The sequence below is a fragment of the Oncorhynchus masou genome, chromosome 23, assembly GCF_036934945.1.
Source record: "Oncorhynchus masou masou isolate Uvic2021 chromosome 23, UVic_Omas_1.1, whole genome shotgun sequence".
Classification (NCBI taxonomy): Eukaryota; Metazoa; Chordata; class Actinopteri; order Salmoniformes; family Salmonidae; genus Oncorhynchus; species Oncorhynchus masou.
Genome location: NC_088234.1, coordinates 8267599 through 8289036, shown reverse-complemented (window position 1 = coordinate 8289036; position 21438 = coordinate 8267599). Strand labels below are relative to the sequence as shown.

Here is a 21438-nt window from a genome sequence, read left to right as displayed (position 1 = left end):
AGGAGGAGAGTACAGGTACAGATGGAGGGAGAGAGAAGAGGAGGAGAGTAACAGGTACAGATGGAGGGAGAGGAGGAGGGGGAGAGTAACAGGTACAGATGGAGAGAGAGAGAGGAGGAGAGTAACAGGTACAGATGGAGAGAGAGAGAGGAGGAGAGTAACAGGTACAGATGTAGAGAGAGAGAGAGAGGATGAGGAGAGTAACAGGTACAGATGTAGAGAGAGAGAGAGGAGGAGGAGAGTCACAGGTACAGATGAAGAGAGAGAGAGGAGGAGGAGAGTAACAGGTACAGATGGAGAGAGAGAGAGGAGGAGGAGAGTAACAGGTACAGATGGAGAGAGAGAGAGGAGGAGGAGAGTAACAGGTACAGATGGAGAGAGAGAGAGGAGGAGGAGAGTAACAGGTACAGATGGGGGAAGAGAGGAGGAGAGTAACAGGTACAGATGGAGGGAGAGGGAGGAGGAGGAGAGTAACAGGTACAGATGGAGAGAGAGAGAGAGAGTATGAGGAGAGTAACAGGTACAGATGGAGAGAGAGAGGAGGAGAGTAACAGGTACAGATGGAGAGAGAGAGAAGGAGAGTAACAGGTACAGATGGAGAGAGAGAGGAGGAGAGTAACAGGTACAGATGGAGAGAGAGAGAGAGAGAGGATGAGGAGAGTAACAGGTACAGATGTAGAGAGAAAGAGGAGGAGGAGGAGGAGAGTAACAGGTACAGATGGAGAGAGAGAGAGGAGGAGGAGGAGAGTAACAGGTACAGATGGAGAGAGAGGAGGAGGAGAGTAACAGGTACAGATGGAGAGAGAGAGAGGAGGAGAGTAACAGGTACAGATGGAGAGAGAGAGAGGAGGAGGAGAGTAACAGGTACAGATGGAGAGAGAGAGAGGAGGAGGAGAGTAACAGGTACAGATGGAGAGAGAGAGAGGAGGAGGAGGAGGAGGAGGAGAGTAATAGGTACAGATGGAGGGAGAGAGAGGAGGAGGAGGGTAACTTTACAGATGGAGGGAGAGAGAGGAGGAGGAGAGTAACAGGTACAGATGGAGAGAGAGGAGGAGGAGGAGGAGAGTAACAGGTACAGACGGAGAGAGTGAGAGGAGGAGGAGAGTAACAGGTACAGATGGAGAGAGAGAGAGGAGGAGGAAAGTAACAGGTACAGATGGAGAGAGAGAGTAGGAGGAGAAGAGTAACAGGTACAGATGTAGAGAGAGAGAGGAGGAGGAGATGAGTAACAGGTACAGATGTAGAGAGGGAGAGAGGAGGAGGAGAGTCACAGGTACAGATGGAGAGAGAGTAGGAGGAGAGTAACAGGTACAGATGGAGAGAGAGAGAGGAGGAGGAAAGTAACAGGTACAGATGGAGAGAGAGAGGAGGAGAGTAACAGGTACAGATGGAGAGAGAGGAGGAGAGTAACAGGTACAGATGGAGAGAGAGAGGAGGAGAGTAACAGGTACAGATGGAGAGAGAGGAGGAGAGTAACAGGTACAGATGGAGAGAGAGAGAGGAGGAGGAGAGTAACAGGTACAGATGGAGAGAGAAAGGAGGAGGAGAAGAGTAACAGGTACAGATGGAGAGAGAGAGGAGGAGGAGAAGAGTCACAGGTACAGATGGAGAGAGAGAGAGAAGGAGGAGAAGAGTAACAGGTACAGATGAAGAGAGAGAGAGGAGGAGGAGAAGAGTAACAGGTACAGATGTAGAGAGAGAGAGGGGAGGAGGAGAGTCACAGGTACAGATGAAGAGAGAGAGAGGAGGAGGAGAGTAACAGGTACAGATGTAGAGAGAGAGAGGAGGAGAAGAGTAACAGGTACAGATGGAGAGAGAGAGAGGAGGAGGATAGTAACAGGTACAGATGAAGAGAGAGAGAGAAGGAGGAGAGTAACAGGTACAGATGGAGAGAGAGAGGAGGAGGAGAAGAGTAACAGGTACAGATGGAGAGAGAGAGGAGGAGGAGAAGAGTAACAGGTACAGATGAAGAGAGAGAGAGGAGGAGGAGAGTAACAGGTACAGATGGAGAGAGAGAGGAGGAGGAGAAGAGTAACAGGTACAGATGTAGAGAGAGAGAGAGGAGGAGGAGAAGAGTAACAGGTACAGATGGAGAGAGAGAGAGAGAGGAGGAGGAGAGTAACAGGTACAGATGGAGAGAGAGAGAGGAGGAGGAGAGTAACAGGTACAGATGGGGGAAGAGAGGAGGAGAGTAACAGGTACAGATGGAGGGAGAGGGAGGAGGAGGAGAGTAACAGGTACAGATGGAGAGAGAGAGAGAGAGAGTATGAGGAGAGTAACAGGTACAGATGGAGAGAGAGAGGAGGAGAGTAACAGGTACAGATGGAGAGAGAGAGAAGGAGAGTAACAGGTACAGATGGAGAGAGAGAGAGGAGGAGAGTAACAGGTACAGATGGAGAGAGAGAGAGAGAGAGAGGATGAGGAGAGTAACAGGTACAGATGTAGAGAGAAAGAGGAGGAGGAGGAGGAGAGTAACAGGTACAGATGGAGAGAGAGAGAGGAGGAGGAGGAGAGTAACAGGTACAGATGGAGAGAGAGGAGGAGGAGGAGAGTAACAGGTACAGATGGAGAGAGAGAGAGGAGGAGAGTAACAGGTACAGATGGAGAGAGAGAGAGGAGGAGGAGAGTAACAGGTACAGATGGAGAGAGAGAGAGGAGGAGGAGAGTAACAGGTACAGATGGAGAGAGAGAGAGGAGGAGGAGGAGGAGGAGGAGAGTAATAGGTACAGATGGAGGGAGAGAGAGGAGGAGGAGGGTAACTTTACAGATGGAGGGAGAGAGAGGAGGAGGAGAGTAACAGGTACAGATGGAGAGAGAGGAGGAGGAGGAGGAGAGTAACAGGTACAGACGGAGAGAGTGAGAGGAGGAGGAGAGTAACAGGTACAGATGGAGAGAGAGAGAGGAGGAGGAAAGTAACAGGTACAGATGGAGAGAGAGAGTAGGAGGAGAAGAGTAACAGGTACAGATGTAGAGAGAGAGAGGAGGAGGAGATGAGTAACAGGTACAGATGTAGAGAGGGAGAGAGGAGGAGGAGAGTCACAGGTACAGATGGAGAGAGAGTAGGAGGAGAGTAACAGGTACAGATGGAGAGAGAGAGAGGAGGAGGAGAGTAACAGGTACAGATGAAGAGAGAGAGAGAAGGAGGAGAGTAACAGGTACAGATGGAGAGAGAGAGGAGGAGGAGAAGAGTAACAGGTACAGATGGAGAGAGAGAGGAGGAGGAGAAGAGTAACAGGTACAGATGTAGAGAGAGAGAGAGGAGGAGGAGAAGAGTAACAGGTACAGATGGAGAGAGAGAGAGAGAGGAGGAGGAGAGTAACAGGTACAGATGGAGAGAGAGAGAGGAGGAGGAGAGTAACAGGTACAGATGGGGGAAGAGAGGAGGAGAGTAACAGGTACAGATGGAGGGAGAGGGAGGAGGAGGAGAGTAACAGGTACAGATGGAGAGAGAGAGAGAGAGAGTATGAGGAGAGTAACAGGTACAGATGGGAGAGAGAGGAGGAGAGTAACAGGTACAGATGGAGAGAGAGAGAAGGAGAGTAACAGGTACAGATGGAGAGAGAGAGAGGAGGAGAGTAACAGGTACAGATGAGAGAGAGAGAGAGAGAGAGGATGAGGAGAGTAACAGGTACAGATGTAGAGAGAAAGAGGAGGAGGAGGAGGAGAGTAACAGGTACAGATGGAGAGAGAGAGAGGAGGAGGAGGAGAGTAACAGGTACAGATGGAGAGAGAGGAGGAGGAGGAGAGTAACAGGTACAGATGGAGAGAGAGAGAGGAGGAGAGTAACAGGTACAGATGGAGAGAGAGAGAGGAGGAGGAGAGTAACAGGTACAGATGGAGAGAGAGAGAGGAGGAGGAGAGTAACAGGTACAGATGGAGAGAGAGAGAGGAGGAGGAGGAGGAGGAGGAGAGTAATAGGTACAGATGGAGGGAGAGAGAGGAGGAGGAGGGTAACTTTACAGATGGAGGGGAGAGAGGAGGAGGAGAGTAACAGGTACAGATGGAGAGAGAGGAGGAGGAGGAGGAGAGTAACAGGTACAGACGGAGAGAGTGAGAGGAGGAGGAGAGTAACAGGTACAGATGGAGAGAGAGAGAGGAGGAGGAAAGTAACAGGTACAGATGGAGAGAGAGAGTAGGAGGAGAAGAGTAACAGGTACAGATGTAGAGAGAGAGAGAGGAGGAGATGAGTAACAGGTACAGATGTAGAGAGGGAGAGAGGAGGAGGAGAGTCACAGGTACAGATGGAGAGAGAGTAGGAGGAGAGTAACAGGTACAGATGGAGAGAGAGAGAGGAGGAGGAAAGTAACAGGTACAGATGGAGAGAGAGAGGAGGAGAGTAACAGGTACAGATGGAGAGAGAGGAGGAGAGTAACAGGTACAGATGGAGAGAGAGAGGAGGAGAGTAACAGGTACAGATGGAGAGAGAGGAGGAGAGTAACAGGTACAGATGGAGAGAGAGAGAGGAGGAGGAGAGTAACAGGTACAGATGGAGAGAGAAAGGAGGAGGAGAAGAGTAACAGGTACAGATGGAGAGAGAGAGGAGGAGGAGAAGAGTCACAGGTACAGATGAAGAGAGAGAGAGGAGGAGGAGAGTCACAGGTACAGATGAAGAGAGAGAGAGGAGGAGAGTAACAGGTACAGATGGAGAGAGAGAGAGGGGAGGAGGAGAGTCACAGGTACAGATGAAGAGAGAGAGAGGAGGAGGAGAGTAACAGGTACAGATGGAGAGAGAGAGAGGAGGAGGAGAGTAACAGGTACAGATGAAGAGAGAGAGAGGAGGAGGAGAGTAACAGGTACAGATGTAGAGAGAGAGAGGGGAGGAGGAGAGTCACAGGTACAGATGGAGAGAGAGAGGAGGAGGAGAGTAACAGGTACAGATGGAGAGAGAGAGAGGAGGAGGAGAGTAACAGGTACAGATGAAGAGAGAGAGAGGAGGAGGAGAGTAACAGGTACAGATGTAGAGAGAGAGAGAGGAGGAGGAGAAGAGTAACAGGTACAGATGGAGAGAGAGAGGAGGAGGAGGAGAGTCACAGGTACAGATGGAGAGAGAGAGGAGGAGGAGGAGAGTAACAGGTACAGATGGAGAGAGAGAGGAGGAGGAGAAGAGTAACAGGTACAGATGTAGAGAGAGAGGAGGAGGAGAGTAACAGGTACAGATGGAGAGAGAGAGGAGGAGGAGGAGAGTAACAGGTACAGATGGAGAGAGAGAGGAGGAGGAGAAGAGTAACAGGTACAGATGGAGAGAGAGAGGAGGAGGAGGAGAGTCACAGGTACAGATGGAGAGAGAGAGGAGGAGGAGGAGAGTAACAGGTACAGATGAAGAGAGAGAGAGGAGGAGGAGAGTAACAGGTACAGATGGAGAGAGAGAGGAGGAGGAGAAGAGTAACAGGTACAGATGAAGAGAGAGAGAGGAGGAGAAGAGTAACAGGTACAGATGGAGAGAGAGAGAGAGGAGGAGGAGAGTAACAGGTACAGATGGAGAGAGAGAGGAGGAGGAGAAGAGTAACAGGTACAGATGAAGAGAGAGAGAGGAGGAGAAGAGTAACAGGTACAGATGGAGAGAGAGAGAGAGAGGAGGAGAGTAACAGGTACAGATGTAGAGAGAGAGAGGAGGAGGAGAAGAGTAACAGGTACAGATGTAGAGAGAGAGAGGAGGAGGAGAGTAACAGGTACAGATGGAGAGAGAGAGGAGGAGGAGAAGAGTAACAGGTACAGATGAAGAGAGAGAGAGGAGGAGGAGAGTAACAGGTACAGATGGAGAGAGAGAGGAGGAGGAGAAGAGTAACAGGTACAGATGGAGAGAGAGAGGAGGAGGAGAAGAGTAACAGGTACAGATGTAGAGAGAGAGAGAGGAGGAGGAGAGTAACAGGTACAGATGGAGAGAGAGAGAGGAGGAGGAGAAGAGTAACAGGTACAGATGTAGAGAGAGAGAGGAGGAGGAGAAGAGTAACAGGTACAGATGTAGAGAGAGAGAGGAGGAGGAGAAGAGTAACAGGTACAGATGTAGAGAGAGAGAGGAGGAGGAGAAGAGTCACAGGTACAGATGGAGAGAGTGTAATTATAGGTAAAACTTATCAGTGCTCATCGGCCATTGGACATAAACATTACACAACAAATTGGAAATCACAAGTTCAACATTGAGTGGTTTTGAAGAAATCAGTGGCTAACTGCAAGCAATGCAAAGCAATCATTAGCCTGCTATTCAGTGGAGTAGCTGTGTAGTCCCAAGTCTAAGATTAAGGGTCTCTTTTCCTAGTTTAAAATGATAAACATTCAACGTTGGCCATGCTGTCAATGAAGCATTATTTGTGCCTCGCCCAAAACAACTGTTAACTTGAAACTGCAAAACCCGATTTTAGTGAGTTCAAGACAACTGGGAACTCTGGGAAAAATGATCTACGACTGGGAAAATATGTTTTGAACTTTCATCCAACTCGGAATTGTAAATCCGGAGGTCGGGTCTCTTTCTAGAAGCTACGACCTGAAGATCACTGACGTCATCATAAAAGGTATCGGTTTTTTTTCGAGTTCCAAGTTGTCATGAAAGCAGCATATATCCAGAGAATGCCAGACTTTGATGACAGAAAGTTTAATGACAAAATTTGGCCACTTCCTGTTCAAGGAAGCACAACATGAGTCCATTCAGAAAGTATTCAGTCCCCTTGACTTTTCCCCCCCCCAAAAATACGTTACAGCCTTATTCTAAAATGCATTAAATTTGTTTTTGTTCCTCATCAATCTACACACAATACCCCATAATGACATCACAATACGCCATAGAGACAAAGTGAAATTTATGAAAATAAAAAACTGAAAAACCTAATTTACATAACTATTCAGACCCTTTGCTATGAGACTCGAAATTGAGCTCAGCTGCATCCTGTTTCAATTGATTGATCATCCTTGAAATGTTTCCACAACTTGATTGGAGTCCACCTGTGGTAAATTCAACTGATTGGGCATGATTTGCTAAGGCACACAGCTGTCTATCACACAGTTGACAGTGCATGTCAGAGCAAAAACCAATCCATGAGGTTGAAGGAATTGTCCGTAGAGCTCTGAGACAGGATTGTGTCGAGGCACAGATCTGGGGAAGGGAACGAAAACATTTCTGCAGCATTGAAGGTCCCCAAGATCACAGTGGCCTCCATCACTCTTTAATGGAAGAAGTTTGGAACCACCAAGACTCTTCATAGAGCTGCCCCCGCCCCGGCCAAACATTGGATCATTCAGAGATCCTCGCTGAACTTCTGGAGAGAGTTTGCTGCACTGAAAGTAGAGGGGCTGAATAATTTTGCACGCCCAATTTTTCAGTTTTTGATTTGTTAAAAAAGTTTGAAATATCCAATAAATGTCGTTCCACTTCATGATTGTGTCCCACTTGTTGTTGATTCTTCACAAAAAATACAGTTTTATATCTTTATGTTTGAAGCCTGAAATGTGGCAAAAGGTCGCAAAGTTCAAGGGGGCCGAATACTTTCGCAAGGCACTGTATATACAGGGGGCACCGGTACAGAGTCAATGTGGAGGCTATATACAGGGGGTACCGGTACAGAGTCAATGTGGAGGCTATATACAGGGGGTACCGGTACCGAGTCAGTGTGGAGGCTATATACAGGGGGTACCGGTACAGAGTCAATGTGGAGGCTATATACAGGGGGCACCGGTACCGAGTCAGTGTGGAGGCTATATACAGGGGGTACCGGTACCGAGTCAATGTGGAGGCTATATACAGGGGGCACCGGTACCGAGTCAATGTGCAGGGGTACAGGCTAGTTGAGGTAATCTGTACCTGTAGGTGGGGGTGAAATGATTATGCACACCTGTCTGGCCATTTGGCCTGAAAGCCAAGCGTCACGTCTGGAGGAAACCTGGCACCATCCCTAGTGAAGCATGGTGGTGGTTGCATCATGCTGTGGGGATGTCTCTGAATGTCTTGGAGTGGCCCAGTCAGAGCCCGGACTCGAACCCAATCGAAAAAAGCTGTGCAACGATGCTACCCATCCAACCAGACAGAGCTTGAGAGGATCTGCAGAGAAGAATGGGAGAAACTCCCCAAATACAGGTGTGCCAAGCTTGTAGCGTCATACCCAAGAAGACTTGAGGCTGTCATCGCTGCCAAAGGTGCTTAAGCAAAGTACTGAGTAAAGGGTCTGAATACTTATGTGAAGAATAAGGCTTTAACTTAACAAAATGTGAAAAAAGTCAAGGGGTCTGAATATACCTTCCGAATGCCCCCCCCCCCACCAGAACAAACACAAACACACGAGAATAACATAAAGGTGAATAGCGCCTCCCATACCTGTTCCTCGTGCGCCAAAGTGGCGAAGCTCTTCCCCCTTTTCCCACTCGTCAACTATTTATTTATCCTCTATACGTACTCTGCTGTCATTCTCTGCCATACCCTAATATTACCCCTCCTCTTTCTAATATATTGTCTTACCCTTCTTCTCGTTCCCACCTCGAAGCGGAATGGAGAAAGCGAGAGGGAGTGTGTAAAAAAGAAAGAAGAAGAAACTGGTCGAACAGGTACTAGCCTGGCCCAGATCTACTTTGTCACCGTTATTTCTGAGGCGCATGCGCGCTGCTACCTGTGCTTCCTGAATAAAGGAAAGAAAGCACGAGCCAACCTGTGTTGACTCTGACAAACCTCTGAATTCACCGTGTTGTGTGGCTGTGAATCGGAATACTTATCAGCGGTCTACCTGACAAACTCCGAGGATAGAACGGCGCCTGAAGGTACCGGCACACCTGAACAAGCGAACTCACCTGCGGAGACGCTACCGGTGCTGTTATCGTGGAGTGTGGGCTTGGAGAACAACAACGGAGAGAAAGAGAAAGAACGGGATAGGTAGACGACAGAAACTACAGAGCTACAAAGTTTGTTGTTAAGGTGGAGAAGGAGGGAGGAGTACGCGAAGAAGGAGAGAGGAGAACAATCCCCACGGTTTATTTTTTTTTTCCAGCGGGAAGTTTTTTTTCTCACGAGTTTACCTAGAGTATATTGATTAGACGAAGGCGACAGATTAACCGTAAAAACCGACCATGCCGCGAGCCTTCCTTGTAAAGAAGGCGAGATACTCTCCCGGTAAGCGGAACTGGAGCGAGCTGCCAGACCACGAGCGCGGGTACGTCTATATCCCAGGTGAGGGTTGTGTTCCGTTAATAAACCATTTTGTTTCGGTGGAACACGAGCAGCAGCACACAGCGGCACCGAATAACGGGAAATCAGTGTTCAATGACACGATTGATAAATTGTTAGGATTTAACTATAACGGTTTAACAAAAACTCAACCAGAATCAAAAAGTGTATGTGGGCTACGTTACAACAGTATCGGGGTGGAACGTTTTGGCATCATTTTTACACTGTCGTTGCAAGACATATTCCAGGATAGATCATAGGACTTCCAATACCATGTCTGTGGGTTTTATTGAAGTTTTATTGGTCAAGAGGTAAATGCACTGCGTTGGAGCGGGTCAGGACCAACTATAGTGCGTGTGGAATTGTTCCCCTGTGAGCCACAAAATAACCAGGACACCCGTTACAACTCCCACTGTCCGATCTTCAGACCCGAGTAGTTTCCTTGTAGGAGAGAGAGGGGGGGGGGGGGGGTTAAAACCGGTTGCAGCACTGCCCCAATCTACCTCACCCATACGGCCTGTCATATCTCTTGTAAACCAAGACCCACTTGTTTCACGAAGCGCCGCGGTATAGACTGCATTGGTTGGCCTTATAGACAGTCTATACCGCGGCGCTTCGTGAAAAAATAGCATATTGGTTTGCAATAGATTTTTAGATGTAAGCCCTACTGTGTAGAACAGATATGCCCTTAACTGCTTGACATGCAGACGAATATATAAATATATTGCCATAATTAACACAGTAGCCTAATACTTAACGTGACCAGTGTTTTACACGGAGAGACGGTTCACCTCTTTTTCTTCTTCTTATAACTAGACGAGATATGTCTCTCTTGCGTCACAGTACCGGTGGGCTTTTTGTTATTGTTATGGTCTGTGGTATCAGATAACCGATAGCGGGCAGGAAGCCTAGCGGTTAATAGCGTTGGTGCAGTAACTGAAAGGTTGCTGGTTCGAGAGACGACTGGATGAAAAGTCTATCGATGTGCCCTTTGAGCAAGGCACCAAACCCCAAATTGCTCCTGTAAGTCGGTCTGTATAAGAGCGCCTACTATACGACTAAAATGTCAATACGTTCACATAAGACCTCCTTCCCCCACCACAGCTAACTTTTAATCATTACCTTTTAGATCCTGTAAAAGTCTCTGGTACTGAAAACGATCGTTAGATTAGCACCCAACAGGAGATAGATTTCACTTCCTGAACGAATAAATTAAAAAAACAAACATTAAACGCTTTAAGTAAGAAACAAACCAAACCACTCAGTATGGTCATGAGGTAGGCTTTGTAAGATCTAATTTTGTTGTTGTTGCTGATGTGTGTTTATTTGATTGTTATCAACAAATTGTCTAAATTTAATGTTTTTAATGAAAACGATTGAAAACCAAGACTATTTCAAACTCCAAAGATGTGAACGTTTAGGTTATTTGCCTGAAGAGCAAAAATCACCAGCAGTCGTCATGGTGACAACGCTATCAGCAGCATCCCATAACCTAGTTATTACCCGGATGTGTGAAGTTACCTGCCCTGTGTTTCACTCCAACTACGGCGGTGTTCCTTGTCCCTAACCAACAATGCTTCCATGGCGTTTATCACATTATGCGTTTAGCATTAGGTTCGTGTTTACACATTTCTCACCATCATTCTGAGCAAGATAATTGGACATTGAAACGCATGTGATTAGTAGCTATTCTATTATTTTTGTAGCTTCAACTAATAAATAAATAAATAAAATGGCACAGGAGATATTTTTTTTCTATGCTAACAGTACCTGTGCACATTTGGGAAGAAGCATTCTTCATTGAGTGCGCTGGACGCGCCCCCGCCGTCTGGGTAATGTTTAGGAGGATGGTAAATGCTGGGTGAAATAGCGGACTAGGGCTAGTACCCTCGTCTCCCAACACACAAGTCACACACCTTTAGCAAACACACCAAACCACTGTTCTTCTGTTGACTCTCTCTCTTTCTCCGTGGGAGGTTAAGATAGCACCTAGGCCGATTTGTTTGAATATCACCCTTTACATCGTCTTTGACTTCATCCTCTGTGTTTGACACTTTTCATTAAACCGCTAGTTCAGCCTGTACTCACGGATAGACGTAACATAGTACACTTAAATTGGGGACACTCCAATTAGTATGATATGTTTCGTATGGCATGTATTAAATTGTCGATGTCTATCATCCATTTGATGTGCAATAACGTACATTATGTTACGCATTTGCAAAATGTATGATATGTTACAAATTCCAATTTGTTGTGGCTAACTTTGGCTAGGTGGCTAACTTTGGCTGGGCTAGGAGTTATAGTTTGGGGTTAAGGTTAGGGGCTATGGGTTAGGTTAGATTAAAGGGTTAGGGTTAGAGGAAGGGTTCGCTAACATGCTAAATAGTTGCAAACTAACTAAAAAGTTGTAAGTAGTATGAAAAGTTGTCCGTGATGAGATTTGAAAACACAGCCTTTGGGTTTATACCAGCCTACTTGATTTTTGGCTTAAGTAACCTTTTTGTCTCCTGTGGCCATACCAGACGTTAAATGTTATACTCATTTGAGTGTCCAGGATTTACGTTGACTCTATTACGTCTCGTCCAGGGGTGTGCAACCCTGTTCCTGGAGGGCCGCAGGTACTGCAGGTTTTTGTTCCACACCTGACCAATTACACTAATTGATTTGTTCACTGCCTAAATTCAACACACTGACACCACTCCAGAAACAGGGATACCCACCCCTGGTCTCGTCTATGAGAACAGGCTGGTTAGTTTCAGACTGTTTGATAACATGAAATAAGCTTTTCAAAGATGAGATTGAACCAAGGTTTCAAATATCCGTGTTATAATATCTGGTTATATGGATAGTCATTGTTTGCCTGGGGGTGTGCTTGACGCTGGAGTGAGGGAAGGGAGGGGTGAGCAAACAGCTCGTTAACAATTCACCAACGTGTGTGTGTGTTTTATATTGTTTGAAGTGAAATAAATATGACTTCAGTTGAGCAATTAAACTGTTAAATTAAAACCAACTTCATTCTGTCCCAATGTGACACTGGGAATAGGTGTAACCTGCTACCTCAGATTAATCTGTTACATTAAAAAAAAAATATATATATATATTAATTACTAAACTTCATTTGAAAGCCCATGTATTATCTTAATTATTTATGAAACAATATCTGTCAGCTGTATTTTGAGGAGGGAGCACACAGACTGAGCCAGGCAAAGAGTTACCCCCCCCCCCCCCGGACTGGACCAGGCAAAGAGTTATCCCCCCCATTCTCCTTCGTAAATGGTTCCTTCCGAGGTGCACGGAACCGTCAGTAGAGGAGGGTGTTTTCAAAGGAATTCAATGAGCGAAGTAAACCATTGGTGTCTATAGGGGAGCAACCACCTGGAGCAGTGGTGTTGTTCCACCTGGAGCAGTGGTGTTGTTCCACCTGGAGCAGTGGTGTTGTTCCACCTGGAGAAGTGGGTATACTCTAATTTTGCCCCATATTTCCCAAACGTCCTGCCCAGCTAAGGATGCTGTGGAGATGTTTTTCAACGGCAGGGACTGGGAGACTAGTCAGGATCGAGGGGAAAGATGAACGGAGCAAAGTACAGAGAGATCCTTGGTGTAAACCTGCTACAGAGTGCTCAGGATCTCAGACTGGGGTGAAGGTTCACCTTCCAACAGGACAACGACCCTAAGCACACAGCCTAGACAACGCAGGAGTGGCTTCGTGACAAGTCTCTGAATGTTCTTGAGGGGCCCAACCAGAGCCCGGACTTGAACCCGATCTAACATCTCTGGAGAGACCTGAAAAGAGCTGTGCAGCGACGCTCCCCATCCAACCAGACAGAGCTTGAGAGGATCTGCAGAGAAGAATGAGAGAAATTCCCCAAATACATGTGTGCCAAGCTTGTAGCGTCATACCCAAGAAGACTCGAGGCTGTAATCGCTGCCAAAGGTGCTTCAACGAAATACTGAGTAAAGGGTCTGAATACAAATGTAAATGTGATATTTCATTTTTTTTATTTTTTTTAATACCTTTTCAAAAATTGTCTAAAAACCTCTTTCTGCTTTGTCATTATGGGGCATTGTGATGTCATTATGGGGCATTGTGACGTCATGGGGCATTGTTTGAAGATTGAGGGGGAAAAATAACTATTTAATCCATTTTAGAATAAGGCCGTAACGTAACAAAATGTGGAACGAATGTTTGTATATTCAATTGACCACCAAGAAGCCATTTCAAGCTATAAATCAAATTTGAATAGCGATCTTGTCTAACTATCTTAGCCGGCAAGCCTGTTGGCAAGGTTATTAGACTTTAGAAAAGCAGTCAACAACTACATGTACTGAATAAGACTCACATTCCTTTAAATCTTTTACCCAGATTTTTAGCAGAGATGCATATTTTACTTTCTTAAAAAAAAAGCCCCTCAGGGTTTAGGCTGACACCCCTGATTATGACCCACACAAAACAACGGGACCTCATGCAATGCTTTGATTTGCGAGTTATCCGATTGGCTCCTGTCCTGTTATAGAATCAACAGATACAATTGTGTGATCAACTGACATTTCTAGAACACACACACATACGTCTCTACACTTACTGCCTGGAGGGGTGTCTGTACTGCCTGGAGGGGTGTCTGTACTGCCTGCGGAGGGGTGGCTGTACTGCCTGGAGGGGTGTCTGTACTGCCTGGAGGGGTGTCTGTACTGCCTGCGGAGGTGTGGCTGTACTGCCTGGAGGGGTGGCTGTACTGCCCAGGAAGGGGTGTCTGTACTGCCCAGGAAGGGGTGTCTGTACTGCCTGGAGGGGTGTCTGTACTGCCCAGGAAGGGGTGTCTGTACTGCCTGGAGGGGTGTCTATACTGCCCAGGAAGGGGTGTCTGTACTGCCCAGGAAGGGGTGTCTGTACTGCCCAGGAAGGGGTGTCTGTACTGCCTGGAGGGGGTGTCTGTACTGCCCAGGAAGGGGTGTCTGTACTGCCCAGGAAGGGGTGTCTGTACTGCCCAGGAAGGGGTGGCTGTACTGCCCAGGAAGGTGTGGCTGTACTGCCTGGAGGTGTGGCTGTACTGCCTGGAGGTGTGGCTGTACTGCCTGGAGGTGTGGCTGTACTGCCTGCGGAGGTGTGTCTGTACTGCCTGGAGGTGTGGCTGTACTGCCTGGAGGGGTGGCTGTACTGCCCAGGAAGGGGTGTCTGTACTGCCCAGGAAGGGGTGTCTGTACTGCCCAGGAAGGGGTGTCTGTACTGCCCAGGAAGGGGTGTGTGTGTTTGAGGAGCTTACAGCAGGAACCTGTGTCTCTGGACTGGCCGGTCAGACTGGTCCAACGGTAACGATAGTGTGTGTGAGGCACAAGCGAATGCCTTTAAACACACACACACACGTCCCCCCCCTCCCCCGTGTGTGTGTGTGTGTGACCATATTGTAGGTTATATAATCTATCTTTTCTCCTCTCTTGTTCCAGTGTCTGCATTCCCCTTATTGGAGGAGACTGAAGCCAGCCCAGCAGAGACGGCTCTCTGCCTCTCCACGGCGACACGCTACGAGTCCACCAAACGCACGGAATCACTCCTGTGTGACGTGCACAGCGTGATGACCCCGAGAGCGGAGCTGCCCTCGTGCACGTTGCTGGGTCGACCACAAAGCCCAGGTCGGGGGTTAGAGGTCAAGAGGAGGGCACAGAGCAGCACCTACGTCCGCTCCAAAATCAAGGTGAGTGACTGAGGCCTCATGGGGAATATAGTCTTTTTTTTGTTTTGTTGTTGTTGTCGTTCTGGGAATATAAAACCCCCAATCATCCCTTAACTTGTTTTTTCTCCTGTCTGTCTTTTTCTCTGTCTCTTCTACAGGTGACTACAGGTGAGCTGCCCAGTGAGATCCCAATACCTCCCCAGCCTTCCGTCCCCGAAATCACCACCACACCTGTTGCCTTGACGACGTCCGCTACTGCCCCGGTCTCCACAGTAACGAAGTCAGGGACAGGTGCTCAGGCGTCGTTCGTGTGCCAGGTATGTCAAATAACCTCCTATCTCTCCCTCCATGTCTAATCCCCCCTCTCTCCTCTCCCTCCATGTCTAATCCCCCCTCTCTCCTCTCCCTCCATGTCTAATCCCTCCTCTCTCCTCTCCCTCCATGTCTAATCCCTCCTCTCTCCTCTCCCTCCATGTCTAATCCCCCCTCTCTCCTCTCCCTCCATGTCTAATCCCTCCTCTCTCCTCTCCCTCCATGTCTAATCCCCCCTCTCTCCTCTCCCTCCATGTCTAATCCCTCCTCTCTCCTCTCCCTCCATGTCTAATCCCTCCTCTCTCCTCTCCCTCCATGTCTAATCCCCCCTCTCTCCTCTCCCTCCATGTCTAATCCCTCCTCTCTCCTCTCCCTCCATGTCTATTCCCTCCTCTCTCCTCTCCCTCCCTGTGTAATCCCCCTCTCTCCTCTCCCTCCATGTCTAATCCCCCCCTCTCTCCTCTCCCTCCATGTCTAATCCCCCTCTCTCCTCTCCCTCCATGTCTAATCCCCCCTCTCTCCACTCCCTCCATGTCTAATCCCCCCTCTCTCCACTCCCTCCATGTCTAATCCCCCCCTCTCTCCACTCCCTCCATGTCTAATCCCCCTCTCTCCACTCCCTCCATGTCTAATCCCCCCTCTCTCCACTCCCTCCATGTCTAATCCCCCCCTCTCTCCACTCCCTCCATGTCTCATCCCCCCTCTCCCTCCATGTCTCATCCCCCCTCTCCCTCCATGTCTAATCCCCCCCTCTCCCTCCATGTCTAAATTCCCCCCTCTCCCTCCATGTCTAAATTCCCCCCCTCTCCCTCCATGTCTAAATCCCCCCTCTCCCTCCATGTCTAAATCCCCCCTCTCCCTCCATGTCTAAATCCCCCCTCTCCCTCCATGTCTAAAATCCCCCCTCTCCCTCCATGTCTAAAATCCCCCCTCTCCCTCCATGTCTAAATTCCCCCCTCTCCCTCCATGTCTAAATTCCCCCCTCTCCCTCCATGTCTAAATTCCCCCCCTCTCCCTCCATGTCTAAATTCCCCCCTCTCCCTCCATGTCTCATCCCACCCTCTCTCCTCTCCCTCTGTTTATAGATATTTATGTTATGTCCTCTCTCTCTCTCTCTCTCTCTCCTGTTCCTCCCTAACCCGTCTCTCTCTCTTGTTCCTGTAACCCATCAGGTGTGTCAGAAGGTGTTCCAGTATCAGAGGATGTTGAACCGGCACCTGAAGTGTCACAGTGATACTAAGAGACACCTGTGTAACCACTGTGGTAAAGGATTCAACGACACCTTCGACCTGAAGAGACACGTCAGAACACACACAGGTAGAACACACGCGCACACACACACACACACACACACGGGTAGGACACACACAGGCACACGGACAGAGAGATGTACAGAAAAACAGACTCACAGGTACACCACACTAACCATTAACCAGCCCACCCCTCAGCCCACCCCTCACTAAACCCCTCAGCCCACCCCTCACTAAACCCCTCAGCCCACCCCTCACTAAACCCCTCACGATACCCCTCAGCCCACCCCTCACTAGACCCCTCACTAGACCCCTCACTAGACCCCTCACTAAACCCCTCACTATACCCCTCACTATACCCCTCACTATACCCCTCACTATACCCCTCACTAAACCCCTCACTAAATCCCTCACTAAACCCCTCAGCCCACCCCTCACTAAACCCCTCACTAAACCCCTCACTAAACCCCTCACTAAACCCCTCACTAAACCCCTCAGCCCACCCCTCACTATACCCCTCAGCCCACCCCTCACTAAACCCCTCAGCCCACCCCTCACTAAACCCCTCAGCCAACCCCTCAGCCAACCCCTCAGCCCACCCTTCACTATACCCCTCAGCCCACCCTTCACTATACCCCTCACTAAACCCCTCAGCCAACCCCTCACTAAACCCCTCAGCCCACCCTTCACTATACCCCTCAGCCCACCCCTCACTAAACCCCTCAGCCCACCCCTCACTAAACCCCTCACTAAACCCCTCAGCCCACCCCTCACTAAACCCCTCACTAAACCCCTCAGCCCACCCCTCACTAAACCCCTCAGCCCACCCCTCACTAAACCCCTCAGCCCACCCCTCACTAAACCCCTCACTAAACCCCTCAGCCCACCCCTCACTAAACCCCTCACTAAACCCCTCAGCCCACCCCTCACTAAACCCCTCACTAAACCCCTCAGCCCACCCCTCACTAAACCCCTCAGCCCACCCCTCACTAAACCCCTCAGCCCACCCCTCACTAAACCCCTCAGCCCACCCCTCACTAAACCCCTCAGCCCACCCCTCACTAAACCCCTCAGCCCACCCTTCACTATACCCCTCACTAAACCCCTCAGCCCACCCCTCACTAAACCCCTCAGCCCACCCCTCACTAAACCCCTCAGCCCACCCCTCACTAAACCCCTCACTAAACCCCTCAGCCCACCCCTCACTAAACCCCTCAGCCCACCCCTCACTAAACCCCTCAGCCCACCCCTCACTAAACCCCTTAGCCCACCCCTTAGCCCACCCCTCACTAAACCCCTCAGCCCACCCATCACTAAACCCCTCAGCCCACCCATCACTAAACCCCTCAGCCCACCCATCACTATACCCCTAAAAAAACTCACTAAACCCTCCCTGCATCTCTAATCCTTCTCTCCCTCCATCTCTAATCCTTCTCTCCCTGCATCTCTAATCCTTCTCTCCCTGCATCTCTAATCCTTCTCTCCCTGCCTCTCTAATCCCTCTCTCCCTGCATCTCTAATCCTTCTCTCCCTGCATCTCTAATCCTTCTCTCCCTGCATCTCTAGTCCCTCTCTCCCTGCATCTCTAGTCCCTCTCTCCCTGCATCTCTAGTCCCTCTCTCCCTGCCTCTCTAATCCCTCTCTCCCTGCCTCTCTAATCCCTCTCTCCCTGCATCTCTAATCCCTCTCTCCCTGCATCTCTAATCCTTCTCTCCCTGCATCTCTAATCCTTCTCTCCCTGCATCTCTAATCCTTCTCTCCCTGCATCTCTAATCCTTCTCTCCCTGCCTCTCTAATCCTTCTCTCCCTGCCTCTCTAATCCCTCTCTCCCTGCCTCTCTAATCCCTCTCTCCCTGCCTCTCTAATCCCTCTCTCCCTGCCTCTCTAATCCCTCTCTCCCTGCCTCTCTAATCCCTCTCTCCCTGCCTCTCTAATCCCTCTCTCCCTGCCTCTCTAATCCCTCTCTCCCTGCCTCTCTAATCCCTCTCTCCCTGCCTCTCTAATCCCTCTCTCCCTGCCTCTCTAATCCCTCTCTCCCTGCCTCTCTAATCCCTCTCTCCCTGCCTCTCTAATCCCTCTCTCCCTGCCTCTCTAATCCCTCTCTCCCTGCCTCTCTAATCCTTCTCTCCCTGCATCTCTAGTCCCTCTCTCCCTGCATCTCTAGTCCCTCTCTCCCTGCATCTCTAGTCCCTCTCTCCCTGCCTCTCTAATCCCTCTCTCCCTGCCTCTCTAATCCCTCTCTCCCTGCCTCTCTAATCCCTCTCTCCCTGCATCTCTAATCCCTCTCTCCCTGCATCTCTAATCCTTCTCTCCCTGCATCTCTAATCCTTCTCTCCCTGCATCTCTAATCCTTCTCTCCCTGCATCTCTAATCCTTCTCTCCCTGCCTCTCTAATCCTTCTCTCCCTGCCTCTCTAATCCCTCTCTCCCTGCCTCTCTAATCCCTCTCTCCCTGCCTCTCTAATCCCTCTCTCCCTGCCTCTCTAATCCCTCTCTCCCTGCCTCTCTAATCCCTCTCTCCCTGCCTCTCTAATCCCTCTCTCCCTGCATCTCTAGTCCCTCTCTCCCTGCATCTCTAGTCCCTCTCTCCCTGCCTCTCTAGTCCCTCTCTCCCTGCCTCTCTAGTCCCTCTCTCCCTGCCTCTCTAGTCCCTCTCTCCCTGCATCTCTAATCTAGTCCTTCTCTCCCTGCATCTCTAATCCAGTCCTTCTCTCCCTGCATCTCTAATCCAGTCCTTCTCTCCCTCTAGGAGTGCGTCCCTACAAGTGCTCTCTGTGTGACAAGGCCTTCACCCAGCGCTGCTCTCTAGAGTCTCACATGAAGAAGATCCATGGTGTGACCCTGCAGTACGCCTATAAGGAGAGACGCAACAAACTCTACGTCTGTGAGGAGTGTGGCCACACCGCCCCTTCCCAGGATGCACTGCTCAAACACTACCACGCCCTCCACCCCAACTCTGCCTTCCTGAGGGCGAAGGGGGGGAGAGGGGCTGGGGGTGAGGGGGGCGAGGAGTCAATGCCTGGGTCGCCGCTTTCGAACAGTCAATATAGTGATGATACGACAGGATCAGGGGGGCAGTAGAGGGAGGGAGGGAGGGATGAGGAGAGGGAGTTGCGTTTTTGACAAAACCATCTACAGGATCGTATTCATCAGGGCATGTAATGTATTTATGACAATTTAACGTTTCCTATTGGACAGATGCAAGGTCTTCTCTCTCTGTTTCAGTCCATTTACTTCGGTTTGGTGCCTAATGAAAACGGCACTGATAAATGTAAAACGTTAAGGGAAATCTAACGTAGTGGTAACGATTGAGATTATGTCTAGTTTGAGATTATGGTTCTTATCAAGTAAAACACATATATATATATATATATATATATTATGCAGTAAAGGGTTTAATATATTTATTTTGTTATGAATTGAATATGTGTATGTTATTATGAATTTGATTGATAAAGAGACAATGTTTGTTTTTGGGTTTACACTTCTGAAAAGGGAAAATGGTATGCTGTAGGAAATCTTTTGCACAACTACATTACCCTATACTACAGTAAGGTGCTGTAACTACATTACCCTATACTACAGTAAGGTGCTGTAACTACATTACCCTATACTACAGTAAGATGATGTAACTACATTACCCTATACTACAGTAAGATTATGTAACTACATTACCATATACTACTGTAAGGTGCTGTAACTGCATTACCCTATACTACAGTAAGATTATGTAACTACATTACCCTATACTACTGTAAGGTGCTGTAACTACATTACCCTATACTACAGTAAGGTGCTGTAACTACATTACCATATACTACAGTAAGATGATGTAACTACATTACCCTATACTACAATAGGGTGATGTAACTACATTACCCCATACTACAGTAAGATGCTGTAACTACATTACCCTATACTACTGTAAGGTGTTGTAACTACATTACCCTATACTACTGTAGGTGATGTCACTACATTACCCTATACTACAGTAAGATGCTGTCACTACATTACCCTATACTACAGTAACGTGATGTAACTACATTACCCTATACTACAGTAAGGTGCTGTAACTACATTACCCCATACTACAGTAAGATGCTGTAACTACATTACCCTATACTACTGTAAGGTGTTGTAACTACATTACCCTATACTACTGTAGGTGCTGTCACTACATTACCCTATACTACAGTAAGATGATGTAACTACATTACCCTATACTACAGTAAGGTGATGTAACTACATTACCCTATACTACAGTAAGGTGCTGTAACTACATTACCCTATACTACAGTAAGGTGCTGTAACTACATTACCATATACTACTGTAAGGTGTTGTAGCTACATTACCCAATACTACAGTACGGTGTCACATCATTACCCTATACTACAGTAAGGTGATGTAACTACATTACCCTATACTACAATAGGGTGATGTAACTACATTACCCCATACTCCAGTAAGATGCTGTAACTACATTACCCTATACTACTGTAAGGTGTTGTAACTACATTACCCTATACTACAGTAAGGTGATGTAACTACATTACCCTATACTACAGTAAGGTGCTGTAACTACATTACCATATACTACTGTAAGGTGTTGTAGCTACATTACCCAATACTACAGTACGGTGTCACATCATTACCCGATACTACAGTAAGGTGCTGTAACTACATTACCCTATACTACAATAGGGTGATGTAACTGCATTACCCTATACTACAGTAAGATGCTGTAACTACATTACCCTATACTACTGTAAGGTGTTGTAACTACATTACCCTATACTACTGCAAGGTGCTGTTACTACCCAATACTACAGTAAGGTGCTGTCAATACATTACCCTATACTACAGTACGGTGTCACTTCATTACCCTATACTACAGTAAGGTGTTGTAACTACATTACCCTATACTTCTATAAGGTGCTGTAACTACATTACCCTATACCACTGTAAGGTGCTGTTTCTACATTACCCTACATCGGTGTATGGTGTTGTAACCACATTACCCTATATCATTGTAAGGTGTTGTAACTACATTGCACTACAGTAA

General features: G+C 48.1%; 1 protein-coding gene across 1 annotated transcript in view; it reads left to right on the top strand.

Annotated features, from left to right (window-relative positions):
• Positions 1-8594: 8594 nt before the first annotated feature.
• ovol1a (ovo-like zinc finger 1a) overlaps positions 8595-21438 on the top strand; it is a 17554-nt gene continuing 4710 nt past the window's right edge. Inside the window, exons 1-5 of the mRNA XM_064931033.1 lie at positions 8595-9145; positions 14588-14835; positions 14973-15131; positions 16299-16443; positions 19125-21438. The exon at positions 19125-21438 is cut by the window's right edge and continues 4710 nt beyond it. Coding sequence (XP_064787105.1) covers positions 9046-9145; positions 14588-14835; positions 14973-15131; positions 16299-16443; positions 19125-19456 — 984 coding nt within the window. The 5' untranslated portion in view covers positions 8595-9045 and the 3' untranslated portion in view covers positions 19457-21438. The remainder of the gene's footprint in view (positions 9146-14587; positions 14836-14972; positions 15132-16298; positions 16444-19124) is intronic.